The sequence below is a fragment of the Trachemys scripta genome, chromosome 3 (assembly GCF_013100865.1).
Source record: "Trachemys scripta elegans isolate TJP31775 chromosome 3, CAS_Tse_1.0, whole genome shotgun sequence".
Classification (NCBI taxonomy): Eukaryota; Metazoa; Chordata; order Testudines; family Emydidae; genus Trachemys; species Trachemys scripta.
In genome coordinates, this window is record NC_048300.1 from 63,723,345 (window position 1) to 63,749,444 (window position 26,100).

At 39.3% G+C, this 26,100-nt stretch overlaps 1 protein-coding gene across 4 annotated transcripts in view; it reads right to left on the reverse strand.

Annotated features, from left to right (window-relative positions):
* The window catches only part of CRIM1 (cysteine rich transmembrane BMP regulator 1), a 316,866-nt gene that overhangs the window by 30,389 nt on the left and 260,377 nt on the right, over positions 1 to 26,100 (reverse strand). For 3 of the 4 annotated variants that reach the window (XM_034764948.1, XM_034764951.1, XM_034764949.1), the window contains 2 exons: positions 17,259 to 17,380; positions 3,714 to 3,923 (listed from right to left, as the gene is read on the reverse strand). In XM_034764948.1, coding sequence (XP_034620839.1) covers positions 3,714 to 3,923; positions 17,259 to 17,380 — 332 coding nt within the window. The remainder of the gene's footprint in view (positions 1 to 3,713; positions 3,924 to 17,258; positions 17,381 to 26,100) is intronic. The other variant, XM_034764950.1, reaches the window with a different exon arrangement.

Sequence of the window (26,100 nt, forward strand, 5' to 3'; positions counted from 1 at the left end):
CTATTGTGTTGTTTGTCATTACCTGAACTGTTAGCCCACCTAGCATGTGAAGAAATGCTGTGCATGTTAGACAAATAGCTCTAAGCTCTAGGATGTTTATGTGCAGAAGTCTCTTTGTGAGTCCAGAGTTCTTGGGCTTAAGTGTCCAGGTGAGCTCCCCAATCAAGCATGAATGAGCCGGTCACCAGCATCTTGGTAGGCAGAGGTGGAGAAAAGGGTATATCATGGTGGGGCGTCCTTCCACTAATTTAGTGATGAGAGGACTTCTTGGGTGAACTGCACTCTCGTGTCCATATGATGTTTGTTGGGAAGATGCACTGATTTCAACCACCCTGCATGGAGAGTAGGTGAAGTCTGACATGCTGTGTGATGTAATGCCATAAGACCCAGGATTCTGGGGGTACAGCTACACAGCAAAAAAAAACCCTTGGCAATGAGCCTCAGAGCCCAGGCCAATTGATTTGGACTCATTGGGTTTGCCCTGTTGGGTTAAAAATAGCAGTGTAGGCACTGAGCTCTCAATTATGGCATAAAACTTATTGCTGTAAGGTGGACACAGGATGTGTAGTAGAGGAGAAAAAAGCTGAAGCCCTTCTGCATTGCAACCTCTGCTTCTTCCTTGGTGACTCTGATGATCTTTGTGGGTTGTAATAGTAAGTGGAGGGCATTTGTGTAGAGTACTGGCCTGCTTTTTCCTAGGGGCTGTCACATGGACTCCCAAAGAATGGAGAATCTCTCTGATTTTTAAGAGAGCTCAGGGCTTCCTCAGTTCTTGTGTTGAGCGGTCACAGCCTTCAGATCCAAGGTCCTCAATTGCTCCCTGAACCTCCTTCAGTATTACTGAATATTGTAGCCGTGAAGCCCTGCACATGGCAATGGAGGGTAGCCACTGACCGTGCTCTTGGGTAAAACGCATCTAATGCCACCTGCAGTGATGGACAAGCTACCAACTGTCCCTCAGGTAAAACCGACTTCAATTCCTCCCTATGTTCTTGAGGGAGTTTCTCGATAAATTGTGACACCTTGTTCCATTAAAGTAACCACACTTTGACAGGAGCAGCTAGTAATTTGTAATGTGCATCTGCAGGCTTGCTAATGGGCAATTTTTCCAGCCAAATAAACTATTTTTTAATCTTTGATTTTTTGAGTAATTTTAGGGGGTGATCCTGGAATTTTGGACCTTTCATGCACTCAGGACACTCAGGAACTTGGTGAGTGTGGAAATATTCAAACCCATTGGAAGGGACTTGGCTACCACAGATGCTAGGGTCTGCCATATTTTTTTCCTGGTTCTAAAAGGCCTTTGTTAATGGGCACAGCAGAATGTCCAGTAAATAGTGCAGGAAAAATCATACGACTCCACAGGAATTTCTAAAACGTGCGCCATGCAATGGCTCAGTGGGAGAGAAGGACTCTATTGTCTGGTCTGATAAGGAAGAGGAGATTGCTGCTGGGATAGGATGCACTTCAGTCTGCACATATTCTTCCTCACTTTTCTGCTCTTCCTGGAAAACAGTGCAAGTGTGTGCCAGCTACCTCTCTTAAGCCATTCTATGAAGTTTCATAGGGGAGGGAGATCGAACTCTAATAAGGGGAAGGGTTGACTAGAGGCAGGCTTCCTCACTGGATGCATACCCCAAGTGTCTCACTAGAGCCAATATTGCATAAATTAGGGGTAAGAGGCTGGGGTCGTGGGGCGTGGATGCCAAGGTGAATATTCACCCCGAGATCCCATAGGTCTGCATTTGCAGTGATAGCTCCTAGATTCCCTGTATGTCAAATAAGGGTCACATGAATCAGAACAAGGTGCGTGGGTAGGAGGTGCCCCCTCTACTGTGCTCTGAAGGGGAGGAAGAAAATGAATACACCTCCTCTAACAGTAGGACTTCCCTATCTGGAGTTCTAGTATGAACCTGAGTCTTCCTCCAGTACTGGAGCTGAAGAGCTTACTGGTACCATAACAGTGGTAGTTGGTACTAAGAAACAGGACACCAACAGCTGAGGAGAGGAATGGTGATTCAGGCTGCACTGTGTCCATAAGATTGCTCAGTAATGGACAGAATTTCAGTGCTGAAAAAGTTGATGCTGGGAGCATCTGCACTGCAAAGATCAGCACCAGAGTAATGAGCACTGGGGTCATTGGCACCACGTGCACCAATGTCAGTATCAACTGCAGTATCAGGTGAAGTACAGGCTACTTCCTAAGACAGTATCGTGTGCTTGGTGACCACATTTGGTCAGGGTATCAGGGGACCTGATATGGACTGTGACCTACCCTTTGGCTGAGGTGATATATGTCTTGATTTCACTAGGTCCCAGGGAGGGCAACATAGGTCCTTCCTATCACTTTCAAATCACTGGTGGAGAAGGACTGAGCTGTTTTACTAGCCTAAGTAGATAGAGGTTTAGTTCTCTTCAATGAGCGAGCATGGGTGCTCAAGCTGAGACACAGCTCACTGGAGTACTGATTGAAGATGCTTATTCAGGCCCGGTGGGCCCCTTTTTCTGCAGTTCTGAGGAGGCTCCCAGAGAGCACTCCAGAAGTAGTAGTTTAAGACAGGCCTCTCTCACCTTCTGTGTCCTCCTGGAGAGGGAGTGACAGAATGAGCTTTTATCAGGGCTATGCCTCTCTTTAGGGCACAAAAGGCTTCTTGAGTATTAGCAGAATACCCATCACAGTGGGGACAAGTTTTGAGCCCTGGGGACTTTGCTTCAGTCATAGAAGCCAAATCCTAGTACTAGGTAAGTCCCCAATACTAACATAAGTTTTAACTAACATTGTTTTAACTAATTTAAAGATACTAATTTAAATAGTAATTTCCACTCCTGTTATTTTGTTTCTTGTTTTTGTTTTATCTGACAAAGTAAAATATTACCTGAATCCTTTTATCTACTTGTTTTCTACTGATTTAGCATTTTATTACTATTAATATCATTATTACTTTGATGTTTACTATGCAATGCCACCTACCATCCAGTAACTCAGATATTAATTCATTATATATTAATATCTATTAGGTAATAATTATTGCTTATTTTATAAAATAGCCTCCCATGAGCAACTAAAAATGAAATAATTTTATATTAAGTTAGATGGTGGGTAAAAGTAAAGCTCTCTCAAGTATTTTTAATGTGTAAATTCTGTTATAATTAAAAACAACATAGTAATTCTACATTATTTGTACTTAGCCTTCCTACCCAAAAAGAGAACTCAATCTTCCATTACAGGAGCAAACATATCTGTTCTGCAACATGCAATCAGAATATTCATTTAATTAAGAAATTTGATTGAATGAATATTCCCATCAGACCCACTGAAACACTGCCATCAGTAGGTGACCATTAATGAAATCTCATTCTTAACTTAATAAAAATGATGAATATTTTGTAATGGCTTATCAGAAGATTTTCATATGACATCACAGCTAATAAACTGGAAACATAGTATTTTAGAATTGCAACACTTTTTACAAATATTAATGAATTAAACCTCACAATAGCCATGTGAAATAAGTATTCATACCTTTATTTTACAGCTGGGAAAACTGAATCATAGATAACAAGTAAAATCACCCACGTTAGTTTCTGGCATAGCTGTGCATCAAAACCTGGTCTCTTGACTTGTAATTGTGCCTTAACTATGAGTGAGGAAATTTTGCACACAAGTGCGAGCACGGTTGATTTATTATATAATGTAGAATATAACATTTTACCTGGACATGATGGACAACATTGTCCTGGATGTATGGTAGGGTTGCCACAGTTAGGTACAGGGCAGGTGATCAAGGCACACATCTCCCGTCCGTTGTGACAATAACATTCTCGGCAACCGTCATGCCAGCTCTCCTCTTTCTCATGACGCCGCCCATCCATTGACAGGCAAGAGCCTGTTTTAACTGGTGGCATAACAGAATCTGGTATCTCTGCATAAAATGATCAGAAAATACGTGCCCTGGTCAAAGTGTTGCTTAGAAAAAAACAGTGCATACCTTCGTTAGATTTGTTTTTAAAGGGTTTATGTTTTAATTATTATTATTAGCTATTCTCTTTCTTTCACCCAGACTTAGAAATATGGTCAGCCTCAGGAGCACTTGAAACAAGCCTCTGCATGGTGTACCACGGTGAAATGATCATGTATGCTGTGGTTAGATGCATCTTCTACAAGAAAGCCAGTAATCACTTCTATCTACTGATAATGCACTGGTCATAATCACATAGAAACTGAATTTTGGTTTGGCAAGTCAATGCTGATAAAAACAACTTTGCACATCTCCTTATGACCAGGAGACAATGTGCTTTGCTTGGAATATCTTTCGAGTTGGATTGCAATGGGCTGGTGGTCACTTGCTTGGGATTCCGAGATAGGCATATTGCTGCTCATACTGTGGTGACAGCAAATATAAGATTACCCAATCAGGGTGAGAGCAATATCAAAGAGCAATGCTCATAAGGTTGAATTAATCCCTGGTGTAGTTCCATTAATTTAAATGAAGTTACATCAGGGATTAGTTTGGTCCATTTCTGCATTCTGAGTTCCTGGGTTGACCCCCTACACGCTCAGCCTCTACCCTCCCATTAGGAGGGAGGTGATCACAAGACCAAAGAGCCACCACTCTCTCTTCCAGTACCTCCAGGGATGAAAAGAGAATATCTTCAGCTTCTCTTCTTTTGATCTATAGCAGGGGTGGCCAAACTGTGGCTCATGAGCCACCTGCGCTCTTTTACCATTAAAGTGCGGCTTGCAAGCCACCTCGGCCCCCCCGCCCCCTTTTCTCTACCTACCAGACTTGGGAAGGTGGTGGGGGGGGAATGGAGAGCTCAGGACCTCTGCCCTTCAGTGGGGTGGTGGGGTAGAAGCGTCTGTCCAGCGGGGAGGAGGGTCTCGGGGCTTCAGCCCTGCGGGGTTCACCTGCTGGGGCTTGGGGCTTCATCAGGAGTGGGGCTGAAACCCCAAACCCCGGCTCCTGGCAGGTGTGCTCTGGGTCTCAAATGTCTGAAGACTGTCATATGCAGTTTGGAGGGCGAGTAAGTTTTGGCCACCCTGGTCTATAGGAAGATACGATTCCAAAGCACTTTCACAGGAGCTGGGGACTGGGTCCAGCATTCTCCTCAGAGATAGGAGAGAAATGGTTAAGAGAACCCTGGCATTCTTCTTCTACCCTCAAGACTCTAGTCTCCCCAAAGTACCACCTGTCTCCCTCCTCCACTGGAATATGTTGACGCTCAGTAAAGTGAGTAACGTAGCGTGGAAGCAGGGGAGACAATGGGGATAAAGAGAATGAAGAGGAAGTGGAGGATTGAGTGATTGAAGAAAACCTTGGAAAGGAGGAAGAAAAAAAAAGAAGGGCAAAGGAAAGGAGAGATGGCATAAAAGAATGAAAGAGAAGGATTAACAAACAGATGGGAAAATGGCTGTAGGAACACACTTCATCTCAACCCTTTTTCTTGATGGAGGAAATGGTATGACAGGCTAAATACTAGAAGGGAAATTAAAAATGAAGGCAGGAAGAAAAGCAATGGCAGAAAACATAAGCAAATTTATTAGCAGAAAATGTAATATAAAAATGTTACAATTAATATAATTTCCTATACATTATGTGCATTCATGGTAGTGGATAGTGTGACATGAGAAGTATTTCCATGAATGAGGTATGACCGTACATACTTTACAAGTGATAGGCTGAAAAGAAGCCTCAAGAGACTTATGACAGATCATGCTAGTGAATGAAAATATCTCGCATACCATGAATCTGTTTTATATTTATTTGGGTTGTTTTGGTTATTACAATATGTGATTTATTTTGAAGAGAGTTGGTAAATGTTGAAAATTGTTTTGTTCCTGGATTGTGCTGACTGGTGGGTGAGAGGACGACAGTTTGTGTTGCTTTTATTAGTTAGTGGATTGGGTAACATTTTTTGACCTGGCTCCTGTGGCCAGGATAGACAGGGATGACAGAGACTTGTTCATGCCCTTCATGACATTTGATGTTGCAGAAGGATTCAGATTCTGGGTTGGTTGGTTCTATGGATTTTTAAAAAAATAAGTGGTTATGGCTGGAATTCTGTGACTGGCTTTGGGCTGGGATTTCTGTGATCTGACTTGCTTTCAGGTTCTACTGCTGTAACACATGTTGTTTGCATGAGAAATTATTTATGTTAAATAACTTATTTTGGTAATCTCTTGCCTAAGTGATAACTGCAATTCCTGTGTATTTCTTGTAGCTCGTTTTCAGCGTTTTTTTCCGGCTTATAATAAAAGAAAATGGAGAGGTGTGTGAAAAGGAATGCTGGATTTTCTTTTTCTTTTTTTGTAGCAACTGTCCTTTTTTGATAACATCTAGAGCAGTAATTCCCAAACTGTGGTGCATGTACCACTGGCGGTATGTAGGCCACAAACATGGTAAGTAAATTGGTCTGAAGTACATTATTAGAATAAGAATTGACTGTAGCTACACTACTTAAAGTAGTACAGCAAGTAGTTTTGAGATTTAGAAGTCGTATACTAAGTCTTAAAAGTCTGAGATCCACTGATATATAATGTGACAGTGAAGTAAGATATTTCAAAATAAGGAAATAGTGCATATACCACCTGGTGATACTTTGAAAGGTATACTGACACGTGAAGACCTTGGATGTGTATAAGAGTATCCTCCCCCAAGAAATTATTTTGGAAATACCTGTCACCTGATGCAATCTGGTATACTCCAAATGCGAGCTCCAGGTATAAGTCATTTCTAGTGGTGGTGATTTAGCATTCTACTTCAGCCACAGAGTTTAAGGCCAAAAAGGATCACTAGATAATCTAGTTTGGCCTTTTGTACATCACAGGCAACTAACAGCACCCAGCACCAGCACACTAAACCCAACAACCAAAATGAGACCAAAGTATTACAATCTGTAGGAGACTAGACTATTAAAAACCACAGGCAGAGAACAGGAAGGACGAAGGTGCACCAGTATTCCAGGCCCCTGCAATGGGAGGGAAATGATTAAATGAGATATACCCACATAATCCTGCCACATGACCCGCACCTGCATGCTACAGAGGAAGGTAAAAAAATCCCAGAGTCACTGCCAATGTGACAGAGGGGAAAAGTCCTTCTCGACCTCACATATGACGATCAGTTAGACTCTGAGCATGTGAGCAAGAAACAGCCAACCAAGCACCTGAGAGAGAAAATGCTCAAATGCCACCTCAGAGCCCTGGTCCTCCCCGCCTAATGTCCCATCTTCAGCTGTGGCCATCCCTGAAGCTTCAGAGAAAGGATATAAAAGAAACCCTCCAAGAATACACCGGGGGAGGGGGATGTCCCTTCCTGACCCCTGCTGGTGGCCGGATGAAACCTGAAGCATGAGCTTTAGGAACATAAGACAAACCAGAACCAAGACTGTTGAACTTTGTCCACTACCATCACAAGTAACCCCATCATACAATTGCACTCATAGGTTTGTCCAGCTTGCTCTTAAAATTAATTAAGTTGTTTGCCTCTTCAACTCCTATTGGGAGCCTGTTCCAGAACCTCACTCCTCTGATGGTTAGAAACCTTCTTCCCATTTCCAGCCTGAATTTGTTCATGGCCAGTTTATATCCATTTGTTCTTGTGCCAACACTGTCCTTTAGCTTGAACATCTCTTCGCCTTTCCTGGCATTTACCCCCGATGTATTTATAAACAGCAATCATCTCCCCCCTCAGCTTTTATTTTGCTAGACTAAACAAGCCAATCTCTTTTAGTCTCATAAAATAGGCTCTCCATTCCCATGATCATCTTAGAAGCACTTCTGTGCACCTGTTCCAGTTTGAATTCATCTTTCTTTAACATGGGTGATCAGAATTGTACACAATATTCCAAATGAGGTCTTACCAATGCCTTGTACAATGGCATTCATAGTCCTCTCTCTCGCTACTGGAGATACCTCAATTGATTCATCCTAGAATCACATTTGCCTTTTTACCAGACACATTGATTGGTGTCTCAGTCTTCCTGTGATCAAGCCACACAGCCAGGTCTCTCTCTCCCTCTGTAGCTTCCAACTGATGAACCGCCAACCCTCCCTTCAGTTTTTGTGCAGAATTTCAACAAATGCTCCTGCAAGCCCCCTCCCAAACATACTAATGATTGGCAGTTTCAGCTACAGATTGACCCCAAGTTACTTCATCACAGGACACGTGTAATCACTTCTCAGCAGTGGCTTTGTGTTTAATTCCAGGTGAAGTTCAAGCTGTTGATAATAATTCAACAAAGTACTTAAGCATGTGTTTAAGCGTATTCCTAAAATTAACATATACCTAAGTATTTGTGGGAATTGAGGCCTATAGCTCTGAATGGTACAAGACCCAATTATTCCGCAGAGCTGATCAAATATCTGATTTTTTGGTTTAGTGGACGAACCTAAAAATCCTAAGAATTTCATTTTGGGTCAAACCAAAACTAAATGTTTGTGGTTTTGCCTGCTGAAATGAAAAATTGACACTTCCACTCCCCTCTGCCTCTTTTCAGGGCAAATGCAGTGTTTTGTTAGCCCAAAATGAATTATTTTTTCTTTCTGTTTTCAGGTGTTTTTTTTTACCCTTTTTTACCCTTTTTAAACAAAATCTAGTGTTTTGACTATTTTATTAGTCAAGTTTACTTAAACAGAGGGTCAGAAAAGAGAATGAGTAAGCAAGCATCAGAGGGGAAAAATAACAAGTGTGTAATGGGAAGGAAAGAGTAGGAAGGGGAAAAATTAGGAAAAGAGAAGGAAGGAAAATTAGAAGAAACAAGGAAAGGCAGAGAGAACATGGGTAAGATGTTAAAGAATACAGCACAAGGAAAAGTGCAAGGGAAAATTTACCTATAATCAGCCTAGGGGAAAACAGAGGCTGAAAGTTATGGAAGAATACACATGGATGAAAAATAATGACTGAAGGGAAACAGAAGAAATAATAAAAACAAGGAAGATACAGAAGGTTAATTAAAAATATTTTAAATAGATAATACTTAATGATATATTCCTTAATTAGAAGTACATTTGATTTTTGTGGGGAAACAAGGATTCTGTAGGAAAACAGTTGCACTCTGATGTCTGTGTTGGTGAAAAAAAATAGAGGAGTATATGCATACACTTCTAATATCTTATCCTGGACCATACAGGTCTTTGCTGTAGTCCCAATTCCAGGCAAGGAAAACTGAAATTCACCAACAGACATTGGTTCAATAAAAGATATTACCTCACCCAGCTTGCCTCTCTAACGTCCTGGGACTACCACAGCTACAGCTACATTAAAAAGGATAGACAGATAAAGGAAAAATGGACATCGGATAGTTGAACTGGCTTGAAAGAAGAGAGCTAACGGTTTCTCTTCATCTCTTAGATTTTCCTGAAGTCAGACATCCCTCCCAAACTTTATTTTGGACTACAGGTAAGGGGAGGATGCTGTTGATATTTGGGTTTGTTTTACAATAACCCAATAGTCAATATAATAAAATGAGTTTATATCCCACCAAAGCAATTGAGTTCTTCACTGAACCAGCCATCACTCTGGGCTTGTCTTCACTGCACTGTTGGCACATGTTATAATGCAAGTTTTGCCCATAACTTGATTCCCATCCACACACACAAATCTCTAGCTTGAGTTAAGTGGTGTTTTAAAGCTTCTAGGGCTATAAATAGTGGTTAAAAAAAGTAACCATGTAACCAATTACAATTTTATTGGTTACACGTGATACCTTTCACTTCATATTTTTTATGAAAATATGCTTATGATATGAATATAACATAACTGAGATGTAGTTTATGCAAGATGACTTATGTGAGATATCATTGGAAAGGTTATGATTTACTGAATGTGATTATTCAATTTGTATGTCTGCATCATTTCTGTATCTGAAGTTAGAAATATTAACTATGTATCTGTATTTCAGATGTGTTACTTTGGGTGTCTCTCCCACCCAGCACTTCAGGTACAACAATGGAAAAAGCCAGACAGGCTTAATGGGCCATTAGCAGAGACAATGGACTGTGAAAGAGCTTAGTCTTCCTGTGGACGCTGGAGACAGCCTACGAGCAATGGCTGCCACGGCCGTGCAGAGACATGGGTCCAAGTCACCTGGTACTGAATACCCCTCTTCCCCTTTTGGAATGCCAGTGGTTTTCCACTAGAAGACAAAGGGTTCCCCCCTTACACAAGAGCTATATGAGGCACAGGAGTGACATCATCATGGTCCTCCTCTGCCTCCCCACCCAAAGAGACACTGAAAAAACACCTGGAAGCAAAAACTGAACTGAGGGGAGAAGGATAGAACCCAACTTTGATGGGCATCTAGCTTTTGAGTAATAATACCGGAGGTCTCAAGAGGAGACCAGTGCAGCTGCCTTTCAAGACTTTCTGTAATCTGCCTGCAACAATATCTAGGGTGAGAAATTCTATTTGTAACCAATTTCTTTAATAAACCTAGCTTAGTTTGCGTGTTTGGTTTCATTTGCTTAGTAATCTGCTTTTTTCTGTCTGTTATCTCTTATTTTCACTTAACACACACCTCTGGTAGTTAATACACTTATTTCTTGTTAATAATAAAACTCCGTTTATGCAATTTCTAACTGGGCGGGCAAGAAGTGTGCACATCTGTCTTCACATTGAGGAGGAGGGCAGATTTTTATGAGCTTGTGCTGTGCAGATTTTTCTATATAGCACAATATTATTTTGGGTTTCTCCCCCCAAAAGGGGTGAGCACATGAGTGCTGGGGTAGTCCTCTTACACAGAGCTGACTTCAGTCTATGTCTGCAGAGGGGTGTGGCCCTACCTGTGTGCTGCAAGAGGCCGGAGAGCCTACTTCAGCAAAGCAGGGAGAGGGAACCCAGACTGATTGAGCAGGGGAGGCTTAGTTAAACCCCAGCACATCAGGTGGCATCCCAGAAGGGGGGGGTGTCTAACCAGTCACAACATGGTTAAACGTTTAACTGGGGAACCAGGGGTGCTGCAGCACCCCCATGTTTTACACGGGGCCCTTGGCTGCCGGCCCCCACGCCCCAAGACCCTCCCGGCTGCCGGCCCCGAGGGCAGCAGCGGAGTTTAATCGTTAACCGAAACCAGTAAGACTGATGCTTATTAGTTAAACTTTTACATCCCTAAAAGCTTCATGTACCTAGCTTGTCAGGGGCTGTGGGCTGATGGCTCTAGTGCTGCTGATGTTGGAGATAGGAAAACCCTGACAATGCAGCAGCTAAAATTACAACTCACCAGCTGCTAATCCAATCGCTCCAGTGTGGTCATTCACTCTCCCTTAAGCTAGGCTAGCTCTAGTGTTGCAGTGAAGACAACCCTTCTGAGTGGTCTGTCATATCAAACTCAAATCTATATAACTACTTCTCCTTGTACATTGCTGTATCTCAATAATGACCGCTGACAACTCTAGTAAATTCATTTTGAATTACAGTATATTTACAATTGGATCCTTGCAGATTAAATATTACACATTTTTGTATGATGTACTGCTGTGCATTTTTAATTTTTGTCAAAATATTAAAAATTTGAGTAACCCCTCCCGAAAATAAAACTTTAAAAATCCCATTGAATCTTGCTGCAAATTTGCTGGCACACCTCTGGGATAACTAACCCCCAGCTCACTATAGCTCACAACTACACCAAAACCTGTTATAATGTCCTATAAATCTAAACCTGTGATATCTGTGTCACGCTTTAAAATACACAGTAACTTCTTTATTGTGTTTAAGTCACTTAGCTTCTTTGCAGGTAATAGTACTGAAATTATTCATAGATTCTAGGACTGGAAGGGACCTCGAGAGGTCATCGAGTCCAGTCCCCTGCCCGCATGGCAGGACCAAATACTGTCTAGACCATCCCTGATAGACATTTATCTAACCTACTCTTATTATCCCAACATGTTCCCTTCTTCAAACTTACACTTAATTACTCAAATTTACTCTTAAGAAATTAAAACTTCTTTTGCTTGGAATCCAACAGATCTTTAGATGGGTACACGGCTATATTTACCCTGGCTCTGTGTACAGTTTTGGGACTGCTTTAGTTGAGCAATGTTGTCTGATTAACCCTGCTATCCAGGTATAGTAATTTGCAATATGTATGGAAGCCAGAGGCTTCAACAGGAAGAAAATGGGCACAAATCTAGAGTAATCATAGCAGCAATGGCAGGAGTAATTTGCAGTGTGTAAGGGTGGATTGGAACAAGCTTCCTTTCCCTTGTTATTAACTGCTGAGTTAACTGCTATCTGGCTTTGGAGAGAAAGGCAACAGATTTTGTTGAAGGACACACTATAGGGCTGTCAGTTAGCTTGGGGTGCCTGGGTATTAAATAGTACCATAAAGCATAGTGTCAGTGACACTACATCTGCCAGCATCTAAGGCACCAGTAGGCATCCTCCAATATGTGCTTGATTGGTAAAGAATGATTTATTGTACTGGCCAGAAGCACCATCAAACCACTCCTTTTGCTGTACCATTCCCTGCCCTCCTTTACCAGTAATATATGATTTATATGTACTCAGATAAGAGGACATAATAAAGCACAAGTATTAAGGCTGACTCCATCATACTGACTGATGCCTTATTCAAACTGCATATTGCATAACATGGATCAGAATAACTGAAAATCCAAATAGGGCATCTTTCTCCCTTCAAATGTCAATTGTGACATCCTTGCTCTCATCAGCCTTTTGCTGTGATACTCTATGTCAATGGCTAATACCTCCATCATTAGTTAGCACCATGTAACAAAGTGGGACAAATCTAGAATTTCTAGTTCCAGATTTGTTAAGTAGATTATAGGTTTTTTTTTTTTTAATAAAGATAAGTCTCCACGTATTCTGGAATTCTATGCCCTAGGAATTTCTCAGAATTGTACTCCAGAATTTAACCTTTTACAAAGAAAAAAAGTTTTAACTCTTATAGTTGTGAAGATAGATTTCCAAATGGGAATTAAGTTTAAACTGATGAATTGTCTACATGAGTATGCAAGCAGTCAAACATTAGCTCTAAAAGACTCCTGATTATCTCAATGAGGTGTTGATTCAGACCTAATGACATCATCTTAAATAATAATAATCAACATTGTTACTCTTTCATTGCCCATCATTTTGGCTTAAACATTCAGCTACATTAATGTATTTATCTATAATTTTAGCTGCACTGGCAGATACAGGAATAGGAACTAGTGGTGCCGCTGGTTGCTGTCAAAGGTTGCTAGGATTGGGAAAGAAGAAATCAAGTCCTCCCCTCTGGCAAAAGCTGCAATTGCCTCTTGGTGCTCTAAAACCAAAGTGCTTTCCGTGCCTACCTTAGAGCCAAAAACCAAACCGTCTCTTACACAGCTGTCAAAATCTACATCTTCCCCAATACAATGTTTCATTACAAATAAAAATCATGGGCACATTAAACACCTAGGAGTAGCATGACAACAGAATTTAACATAATAATTAAACAGCACAAGAAATACTTTATTGGTTATCATTCATTTTCCACAGTGAATGCAATAAAACTCTCTATTATTAAATGTACTTGAAGTAGCCACAGGTATGTTAGTCTGCTGCACTGGAGTGCTGAATAATTTAAGCCTAGTTTGCAACAGAGAATGCAGGGTTCTTAGTCATCCAAGAAACATGGAATTGGTTAGGTTTTAAAAAAAAGGAAAATAGATAAGCAGTTTAGAATTCATCTTTTCAAAAACTTGTCTACTGTAAGGTGATATGCACCGTTACAGTGCTTGCTGCCTACAGTAAGGTTACATCACCATGTAAGTATGTTACAAAGGGTAAAAGTGGTTAATCCACATGCTACATGGCATTAGTACAAGGCCTACAGACCATTCAAGAATTATTGCCTGCCTCACTAAAGGTAGCCTATTAAAAGGGGACATGTTGGACAGAGTTACACCGGTCTCAAGCCCTATTCTACGTTGGCACAGAGATAGGCTGAGTGTCCTTCTAGGTGTTTGCCAACCCGAATTTCTATGACTCTAGTGCATCTGAAAATTATAAGGGTCAGAAAAACTTGACATACATGGACATGTTTGTATTAGAAAATGTAGCTGAATAAGTATACATGAACATATACAGTGGTGTAACTGTACCTCCTTGTTTAAGCAATCTTTGGGTAACCAAAAGAGCTGATTAACAAAAGAATGGTTTTACTGTGTCTCACCAGATTGTGCAGGTATCTGGAATGCTTGAGATCATAGTTCCTTTAAAGCTAGCTGGCCAACTACCTCTAAGTTTCATTTAAAATCCTGTTTATCTGAAGATTTCTGATGTCCCCAAGTCCTTTAAATAAATGAGATTGTGCTCAGGACTGGTATAGTACAAGCTATACTTTTACAGCTGAAGGAATGGCCTGGATGGACATGGGAAATTTAATTGCACAAAGTAGCCTTTAAGTGCTAAAACACAGTTTAAACCTATTTAGATATGTAACTCTTGCAGCTGTTACAATGTTAAGAGAGTTAATATAAAAGTAAATTTTGTGCACATGTAAATCCCAAAGTAAAAATTGCTGTGTGACTAACACTCATACTTCAGGGTTGTGTGAATGCAGCCTGAGCAAAAGCTAACAATTGATGAAAAGTACAACTATTTAAAACAGTTCGTTAGAGCAGCATGCGTACATGCATATACTCATGTGTAGAGCGAGATGCTGGGAGAAAAGTACAGACTGTAGGACATTTACATTTTTACTGTTGACATTTATTTATTAATAATCACTGAATAAACCCTGTATCAGCATGTGCTGGCCCTCAAGAAAGAAGATCACGTGGCCGCCACAGCCTGTTCACAGGTTGAGCCCCAGAATGACATTGAGCATTGTAGTCTGGGCAGAAGTGCATGCTGGGAAAGGGGACAGGGCTGTAGAAAAGCCCCAGTAATACAGATCAGGAAAGAGGCAAAATTGGCAGTGGTTTTCACTACGGAGGGAGCTTGTATAGTGGTAGAGAGTCCAGGAGATGGAAGTCCTGGAAGAAAATTTCAGACAGGCCTCAGAGGAGGGATAAGAGGCAGGTGAACAGAAGGGTAAGCAAGCCACAGCTGAAAAAGAAGCTATGCATAAAGCTAAGTAATTTACCCAGATGAGATAGGAAAACTGAGGCAGTGGCCATATGTGGCAACAGAAAATTAAGCCATAGGTTTGGATGGTACTTTGGAAATTTGAAAAGTACATGGTCCCCGCTCAAAGAATTTACAACCTAAATTAGCCAAACATATGACAAAATATAAAGACAGATAAAAAGTATAGGGAAATGAAGGATAACGATTAAAACAAACAAATAATCTGAGTCCTATTATTCTATATACATATTCACAGTGAGTGAATAATTTATATTCGAATACATTTAAACAGCATTTGACATATGACAAGAATGGTAGAGTAAAATAGGTTTTGAAGAGAGATTGGAAAGCATGAGGATGCTGGGTGCAAAAGAAGAGGGATGTTGTTTCAGCTATTGAGAAATCAGTGGGAAAAAAGTCATAATGGTGAGAGTAGTAAGAGGTGAAAAGTAGAGTAATGAGGTGTGAAGAGTGGCAGAGACCAGGAGGAAAGTTTTAGCATCACAGGAGATGAGATGTAGGCAGGGGCAGTGCTCTTGCAGAGCCTCAACAGTGAGAGTCAGGCATTTCACCATGCCAACCCCAGCTCATTTCCTTTCACCAACTTCCTGTCTCTTTCTGCATAAAACAAACTCCTCAGCCTCATTTTTAAGGAGTGAGGAATGGTTACCATTTTAGCTGCTGAACACTGAATATATTAAAGATGGGAAGGAAAGAAAAGTTATAGCAGTCGAGACAGTATAAGAACATGGTCTTGACTGTGGAGAAGGAAAGGGAAGAGTAGATTTTAGAAACATTATTGAAGGAAAAGCAGTAAGATATAGTGAGTTCTTTGATATAGGAGAGAAAGATAGAGTAGAGTTATAGATAATGTAACTTTGAGGAAATGGAGTTTTTAACGGTTATGGAGAAAGCGTGGACAGAAGAGTCATTAGGAGGCTATATAAGAAGTATAGTTTAGTGTTAACATGTTTAGTTAAAGAAACTGCAGGACATTCTTGAAGAGATATAAGAGACAGGAAGTGATGCACACCTGGAGAGAGGAGGTGGAGAGCACATAAGAGGTGTCAGAATAGAGGTAATAGAAGACCATGAGAGTGCATGAGGCCAGTAACACTATTTAACACTGGTTAACATTTGTATTGTTCACTAAAGAGAAATTTAAATATCTTATCTCAATTACATTTTGCAAAATTGTTATTAAATGATTAGGGATATTATGTGTTAATATTGTTGAAATAAATCCCAGCTGTTTATTAATACAGAACTGTTTAGCTATTATAAAACTATATGGATCATATTGTACATAGCCAATAGGAAGGAACATAAAAAGTCTCCAAAGGTTAAGTCAAAACTTGTGCATTATTGCCAAGCTTTGACACTGTTCATTGTGAATTGAAGGAAAACTGAAGTTTTCCACAGACCAACTGTTTTCCTTAAGTTTTCTTCTACAGACAAGAGAAGTGAACTTACAAAAGTAAAAGCTTTTAAGAATCATATATTTTAACAAAATAAATAGTTATTTGTTACTTTTACTTAACAAACCAAAAGTCTCTAAGAACTTGTTGGACGCAGAGGGATGAAATAGCAAATTATTTCGATAATACTTAAGATTAAATGTATTTAAACAGGATCAGAAAAAAATAATATTCACCTAGCTCCCAAGCAACCTACAGCTCAGTTGAAATAATACTACTTAGCACTTGTATAATGTTTTACACATTCAAAGCAACGTGCAAATACTGATGCAATGATGTACAGTGAATTGGGTCAGTTGGAAGTCAAATTAAATATTTAAAAAAATTTAAATATAGATTTAAAGAACACATATTCCAGTGAAGGAAGCAAAGAGAAATTCAATCAGTTTTCTCAGGCTTAAAAGGGCCTGATTGAAATCCTACTAAAGTTAATCAACTGACTCTCACTGACTTCTCAATGGAAGATGGATTGGGGTCTAAAATGTCAAAAAAACTGTGTGGTGTGTACCTTTACTAGGCTGACATTAAAAACACAAAAAACTAAAAATGGTAACAAAGCCCTACTATACAGGGTCCTCCCCTACAGAAAATGAAATTGACTACCACCATTTGAGTTACCAATTTGCAAGTCTTATTAATATAACGTACTACTCCTTTCCATTTCTCCTAGCTTCTAATTGCTTTGAAAGAAACATAGATATGGAGGTAATGCATTCACACCTACCTCTGCACTTACAGAGAAGACAACCATGATTATTCTGCTGGAAGCCCATTGGACAGATCTTACCACAAGGAAGTTCTGGGCATTTCTTACAGCGACAGATGTCACAGCCATGCTTGTTCTTCCTAGATGACCGAAATAATTTGTCAAAGGTCAGCAGATCACTTTAAATGTCTGATTAAAAAATGCCCATGATCTTCAGAGCAAAGGCTTCCCCTGAAGTGACTAAGTAAGTAAAAATAATTCCCATAATTGTAATTCTTGTACTCAAAGGTGGTAAGGGGTAAATAGATCTCCACTCTTGGCTTGTGCTCCCTCTGTGTGACTGGCAGAAACACCCTATTTAAATTTCAAGCTATTAGGCCACCTCATTTGCCTGGTACATTTAAGTGCTGATGAGCCAGCACTGCTTTTGACAATCAGTTCTTTTTTCAGGTGAAAGAATAATAGAGTAGATATAATAGAACATCTCCAAATCTGTGAAGAAGATAGAAGGGTAAGTGGGGATCTATTATAATCACTATCTTCTGAGAACAAAAATTACAAGTAATTTTTTTCTCCAATAATATACAGTAGATCTCCACTCATGTAAAATGCTCCAGGGATCTAACTGAAAATGTTAAATAAGTAACATTGAAATATAAGATGAGGAATGCCAATAACCAAGCGGTAAAGGCAGTGAATGCATAGTTACACATTTTTTTAATACAGAAAGATAGAGTATCTTTGTGAAGATACATAATATAGACGCTAAGTACAGAAACATTTTCTCACCTTCCAGATAAATACATTGAAACAAGCAAGAGATGTGGGGGTTTTTTGTAATCACAAACCAAGTTCTGTAACCCTGGTAATGCTAATCAATACGGTGTTATGAAAAATAGTTCTTGTCAAACAAACTTGTTACTGTTTTTTGATGAGATCATGTTTTATTATTAAATCTATTTACACTATACAAAATCAATGCAGCCTATATTAAGTGGATTAAAAACTGGTTAACGGATAGATTGCAAAAAGTTGAATAAATTGGAACAATTTACCTTGGGATTTGGTGAATTCCCCATCCCTTGAAGTCTTTAAATGAAGACTAAATATCTTTCTAATAGATATGCTACAGCTCAAACAGAAGTTATGGTCTCATAGTATTACAGTGAAATGATACCGCTCCATAGATAAAGCTGGAATGAATTAACCAATCTTAGCCCACTAACTTTGCCAAAACTAAATCAATACACCTGACATTTCCTAAATGTGGTCATCTAAGGAATGAGAGTCTATAAATAATGTTTTGGGGATAACTGAACAGGATGTAAGTGAAATATGAAAGTCTGAAAAATCAAATCTTTCATTTTAGTAAAACTGGTCTAACTTTTTTGGATTATATTTAAAGTACAGTATTGACCCTCAAGTAGTGTTAACATGGTTGTCCTCAATAATTCAGAGATTTTTAGATTTCAAGGTCAGAAGGAACCATTGTGATAATCTAGTCCAACCACCTGCATAAAATGGATCATAGAACCTCCCTGAAATAATATCTGTTTGAACTATAGCATATATTTTAGAAAAACATCTAATCTTGATTGGCAAAAAACAAACAAACAAACAAAAAAACAACAACCACACAACAGTGATGGAAAATCCACAACCCTTGCCCTTGGTAAGGAATGTTAATGACTGTTGCCTTTGAATCTTTTGGGTAAGACTTGGTAAGATTTTAAGTAATATTACATTAAAAATAAATATACAGTGTTAATTTAAGTTTTTATTAAAAGTGTAAGTTTCTAGCTTGATGGTGCAAAGATAGCAATCTACTCATTTTAAAAGCTATTGTTTTTATTTTCTTAAAAAATCACAGAATATTTATAATGGTCTTTTTCTCAGACATCCCACACCATTTATACTCTTTATTCAACTTGCAGCCTCAAAGCCATTGGTTATCAAAACATCTTGAGCTTTAGCATCTTTTCATATGCACACCTCATTCCAGGAAGGATAGTAGCTGTTGGAATTTTAACCGCCCCAATGCCTTCCCCCTTGAGTGCTCAATCTTTGATTCAGCAAGGGGCCTGAAAGACATGGAATGGTAAGAAAGTGGGAGAGAGAGACTGTGTGATGAGGAAATTGATGCAGAGAAGGCAGGCATGCAGGGCAATGAGAAGCGTTAAGGTAAAGGTAAAGGTAAACCATAAGGTTGGGGAATAGAGGTACATTTTTCTTCCACTAAAACCATCCTAGAGGAGAAAATGGAAAGGCAGCGCTCATTCCCCACACCCATTCATTTCCCCATAAATGTAACTCTTTCTGTGCCACAACAAAACTTCTTTTCCATGTATCCCACCAAGTGCAATCCCCCTTTCAGTGCCAGAACTGATGCACCTCTCCTTCAATCCCCATCAAGCACAACACTAACAGAATGAATTCCCTGCCTCCTTTCCTTTACATGCCCTATGGAGTTTCTAAGCTCTGTCAAATTGAACCAGTCTGATTCAGGGAGTTTGTGAAAGGTAATTACTCCCCCTTCCAAATTTTCAACTATCAATGATTTAAAATCATGTTTCTTTTTAAAGTCCATTCTTTAAATTAAAAAAAAAAAAGATTTTGTACTTACATGTTGGTAATTCTTTATTTTCTCCCCATTTTATAGTGACATGGTGGGATAGGTAACATCTTTTACTGGATCAACTTCTGTTGGTGAGAGAGAAGTTTTGAACCTACACAGAGCTGCTCTTCATGTCTGGTAAAGGAACGCCCAGCATCACAGCAAAATGCACTAAATGCACTATAAGGGTTAGTGGTTTACAGATTGTCGTAATAAGCCATATATCCAGTATTTCTGTTCAGTCCATGATTTTTGGTATCTAGCAGATATATCCCAGGCTCATCTTTTGAAAGTGTTGTGCAGGTTTCCTTTGAGGATGAAGACTGATGGCGCAATCACTCTATATCTGACCTATGAAAAGTGTTCACCCACAGGTGATACGGTGTTGTCTTATTTGCCTGTGTGAGTTCATTTGAGAATGTAATGATTGCCTGGTTTCATATAATTCCTATTGGGACATTTAGTGCACTGGATGAAGTATACCACATATTGTGATAGGCACGTGTAGGATCCATGGCTCTGGAAAGATGTATTGTGGGGGGCGTTGATCATAGTAACAGTGGAGATACGTCTGCAGGTTTTGCATCGGTTGTTCTGACAGGATCTGATGCGCTTTGAGTCGGTGGGTCCTGGTCTGTGGGGAGCTTGCTTCTGATGATGAAGTTGGAGAGGTTGGGGGGTTGTTTGAAGGCCATAAGTGGAGGTTCAGGAAAGATTTCTTTCAGAATGGGGTCCCCGTTGAGTATGGGTTGTAGTTGTTTGAGGATACCCCATCATATGGATTCCAGTGTGATGCAGTAGGTGACAACTGCAGTAGGTGTGTGCAATCAGAGTGGGTTTTTTATTTCTGTACTGCAGCAGGTTCTTTCGGTGTATTTGGGTGTCCCATTCCATGATGCGATCCTACTTCTCTTGTTTGATGAAGGCAGTTTTAAATTTGTTAAGAAGTATATCCCAAACTTTTCCTAGGAGCATATTCTGTGGTATCGGAGAGTCTGGCTGTACATAACAGATTTCTTGGTGTGTTTGGTTTGGTTACTGGACCTATGAAGGTAGGTGTGGTGATCTGTGGGTTTCTTGTATATGGCTGTCTGAAGAGTTCCATTGCTGAAGCTGATTGTGGTGTTCAGGAAGTTGAGGCTGGTATGAGTGTGTTCCAGAGGGAGTATAATGGACGGGTGGTGGTTGTTGAAGTTGTAGTGGAAATCTATGAGGAAATTTAAGTCTTCTGTCCAGAAGATGAAAATATCATCGCTGTATCTCAGGTAGATCACTGGTTTTGTGGTGCATTTATTCAGAAATTCTTCTTCAAGCTGACCTATGAAGAGGCTGGCTTATTGGGGAGCTGTCCTAATACTCATAGCCATTCCCATGGTTTGGAGAAAGTGTTTGTTGTTGAAAGGAAAATTGTTATGGGTGAGGATGAAATGGATGAGTTTGGCGATGTGTTGGGGTGGAGATAGGGTGGTTAGGGTTGTCCACTGTCTTGTAAATATTTCAGGCAGGTAGCTGTGCCATCATTGTGAGGGATGGTGTATAGGGAAGTGACATCCATGGTGGCAAGGACAGCGTTCTGAGGGAGGTTGTTAATATTGAGGAGCTTGTGGAGGAAGTCAGCCGTGTCCTGGAGGAAGCTGGCCCTGGGTGTGGCTTGAGGATGGTATCTCTGAGTCTTGATATTCCTTCAGTAAGTGTTCTGTGGCTAGATATGATGGGTCTGCCTGTATCTTGTTTATGTATCTTGGGAAGCATGTAGAAGGTCCCTGGGGTGGGTTCCTAGGGGATGAGTTTGTAGACTGTCTTAGAGTTGTTTGTGGAAGGATTTGATGATATTCTTAAGTTCCTGGGTAAATTGCGGTGTGGAGTTTTCTCTGAGTTCTTTGTAGCAGGTGGTGTCAGAGATTAGTTGTTGGCCTCATTAACTTAGTCATCATGTTTGAGGACTACAATGGCACCCCCTTTGTCTGCTAGTTTGAGCACTATGTGATGGTTAGATTTCAGGGACGATATGGCAGTCCTCTTGGCGGTGAAGAGATAACGGTGGATGTGATGTTAAGGATTTCGCAGTTATTTTTCCTGAAGCAATGTAATGATCAAGAGTGTGGTTTTGCCCACTCTGTAGTGTCCACTTAGAGAATTTTTTTTTTCTTATGACTATAGGTGGGAACATGGTAGTTGTGAGTGGTGTCATCATTGTTGTGACAGAATTTTTTGAAGCGGAGATAGCGGAAGAATTCTTCTAGTTCTTCACATGTTGGTATGATATCAGGTTCTGTGGTGAGGGTCTCTACCTTGGATGGTCCCTTACAATATGTGCTAACTACTTGTGCTAAGATATCTGTTCCACCTTGCATTTTGCTTTGATGAGGTAAGTTCCTTTCCCATATCTGAAGAAGAGCCCTGTGTTGCTTAAAAGCTTGTCTCTCTCATCAACTGAAGCTGGTCCAATAACAGATATTACCTCACCCACCTTGTGTCTCTAATATCCTGGGACTCACACAGCTACAACTATGCTGAATTCCCATTTTATAGTCAAATATGTTTACTTGTTTCTTTAGTTTCCTAATTGTTAGCAGGATTTCAGTTTTTACATAGGGAGTATTTCTACTAAGAAGTTTTACCTTGAAAATGCTCTAATCTTTGATGAAAAAGACGGTTCCAGGGTTTCATTAACATCCTTACTCTGAGAACCATGCACACGCAAACACATTGATTACAACATAGGCTGTGCTATATTTGCAACCAACTCCACATTCCAATATGTTGAACTTCCACAAGTCAAAAAAGCTGACCTTCTTTGACTAGGTTATACTGCTCCATAAGAGTTTGCAATCTGAAGTCAATGAGACTGGCATTCCTTGGTGGTTTTTGCCTAAATATGGGCTTGGGAGTCTAATTTAAGGTTCCTAATTTAAAAATTTTGTTCGGCATGTCTAAAAAAAGTCCACAATAACTTGGCTAATATATCAAAAGCCGAAATAACTTTTCACTGTTAACACTGAAGCAATTTTGTTTTGAAGTGACAGATTTTATGCCAGGAAATTTTTTGTTAAACTACCGTTTTAGCTTAACTTTTAGCATGAGTAGTCTCATTGAGTTTGGGGCTATTCATGTGAGTAATGATGCTTCCCTGCGTAATTGTTTGCAGGATCAGCACTTTAATTTTCAATATTTTTTTTTTGCCTGCAGCAGTTCTGTAAAATTCAAATAAAAGACATTACTAATAGTGACACTTAAAAAAAAAAACCCAGCCAACCAGTGTTTATAGTTCAGTTCATTATACTTTATTTAATCTAAAGTTGCAATAGTACAAATTTAAATTTTTTTAGAAAGCCTCAAGCTGATTTAAACAACAAACTAAACCCTAGTGATTTAGATCAACAATTTAAATCACCCAATCTTATTAAAAATAATTACTTAAAAAAACTCCAAGACAGCTCTGAGACAAAAACTGTTAAGATAACACTATGGCTGTAATTAACAACATTACAGGAAAGGCAGAGTAGAAATTTAGAGACAAGGTTACTAAAAAAATTTACTGGTGTCAATTTTACTCGATCAACTAATATAGAAAATGTTATCAATATTCATCAGAACCCACCTTACTTGCTGCCTTCACTCTGTCCCATTAATATTTCCAATAGTTAACACAATACCTGAATTCACATAGTTCATATGTACAAAGAAACAATTCCTATTCACTTCCTATAAGCTACAGACGCCTCTCCATTCTGCATGACTGTTCACAGGGGAAGACAACATCTCACCTCTTATTCATATTCAGTACAGAAAACCTATAATCCCAATCTATCTTTCCTCTATAAACTAAGGAACCCAAACTACCTCATCCACTCTATATGTATAGGGTAGAAACTACTGCTTCCTACATACCTCTAGACACAGGCCTCATATAATACCTTGTACTTCTATAGCACTTTTCATATAAGGAGCTATAGTTCTTTAATAGCACTAACGAATTAGGGCCTGATTGTGCAAGTATCTAAGCACACTTAACTACTCAACTTATGACATCCAGTACTCTATTCCAAATATGACCTTTAACCCCCTAGATGAATGAGTACCACAATCACTGGAACATGCGGAAGCTCCTATAAAGAAAACATTATCACTTAATTCAAAGGAAGATGTAAAGTCATAATGTGATAAGTTTATAAGGAAAAAATTGTGCAACCCTTGCTCATTTCAGTGAGCACTCAAGTTATTCCATTTAACGGCCTCATGATGCACAGGCCATGCAAAGTTTCCCTGTATTGCCAGCTTACAGTCTATTTCCCTCTGTGCAGTCAATTTGCACTACTTCCACTGTGTTTGGGCTTTGTTTGTCCTCTCAAGGGGAAAACAGGATTTGAATCATAGCTACCAACGCTTATTGAACACCTCTAGTATTTGTTATTGTCTTTCAAGTCTAACCTGTTCAAATGAAAAGGGGATCAGAAAACCTTATGGGAAATCTTGGGCCACATCATCTGTAAATCAACATCTCTTTTGCATTGCTACTTTACCCTTGATTAGAGAAAAACTATGTTCTAAACAATAGAATTTCAACTTGGAGAGCGAGAGAGCGAGAGAGAATGGAAGCTTTCCTCACCTGTTTTAATACAAATTTACATACTTCAGATGCTATTTTGTCTTATTCTTTTCAATAAAAAATTCCACAGATTTCTGATCTCGGGCTTGAAGTTATTTACCAAAAAATCTTTTTTTAGGCAGTCCCTTAGCATTAGATACTGCCAGTGTGCATTCTTGTGTTAACCTGATTTGGTCTTTAACTCTGCAAAACTCATCCAGAGTTTGAGAATACCATTTTCCAGCCAATTCTTCCAATTTAACATTTGACCTTTTATTCTGAATACTGAATTTCCCCAGATACTGCATGAACTTCAGTTGATTTCCTTGGACTGAATATTAATATGAAATGCGTGTCTACTCTGGTTTTCCAAGAATGTATTATTAGTGGGTTAACTAATTTTAAGTGTAGTTCTACTCTGAAAATTGACTATATTTCTTGCTAGAGCGATCTGCATATTCAGAATCCTATCTGCTGACTTTACAGACACAGATATGTTTTAGTTACAAACTCACATAAGGAAATACTGCTAAAAGAGAATGTGGTGGATTCTATTCCATCTTGTGCTTTGTCAAACACAATTGTTCCCTAAATTACAGTATGTTACATATGCACAAACCCACTGAAGATGAATTGCAAAGGTGCCTTAGAGCATAAACTGTCCTGCAAAACTTTTATTATTGCTGATTATGCAGTAGCAGGAAAGAACCCAGCATAACTCAGATTCCAGTTTGAATTGGCAGGTCTGGCAATTAGAAAAAAGGATATTTTTACTTGTATAGTGAGCACATTTGATCTGCAAGTCATTGGCATGATAAGGGATTCGCACAATGATTACAAGCATTTTTTAGAGTGAAACCATCGTTTTAAGTATTTTGATATTTTGAAGAGACATCGACTCCTGTATTGGTAGCTTTTGTGAAAAGGATTTTTATCACAACCCGAGACATTAACTTTCAATCTAGCTTCCATAGCAAAATTGTATGTGCAACATTTAAAATAATTTGATATAACCTCAGATTGGACATCCTTAATCTAGCTTTTTTCTAATGCTAATTCATTTGAGTCATGGTTTATGGTTTACACAGCTAAATGGAAAAATACTTCTCAATGATTAACAATAAAATGTGGTGGTTTAACCTGGAGAGTTTGTAACAGTAAACTTATCTGCATATACAGAAAAACAACAGCAGCATTAGAAGGACCATTGGTTTGAGCAGAGCAAATCTAGGCCAGTTTCAGGGGGAAAAAACCCTGAAAGACGCAGTTAAAGTGTATCCAAGTTAAAGAAAACAAAAAACAAAAACACAAAAAAAACCCCAACCAGCAAAACAAAAAGTAACCACTGTAAAGGAAACAATATAAGAAATACCCACATTAAAAATGGAATGCCAAGCCTGGAACTGCTAAACAAAAGGATGGATGCAATTTTAATTTATTATCCACAACCAAGAGAAAGGACAAAGCTAACAATCTAATGACTAGGAATAAAAATAAATAAATAAAATACCTGCAAAACTATAGCATTTAAACAGCAGAGCTGCATGTACAGGGCTCAATAGTGGCTTTTGTAAGATATGCTTACACTGCAGCTGGGGGCATGCTTCCTGGCTTGAGTAGACAGACACGCTAGCTCTGTTCAAGCTAGCACGCTACAA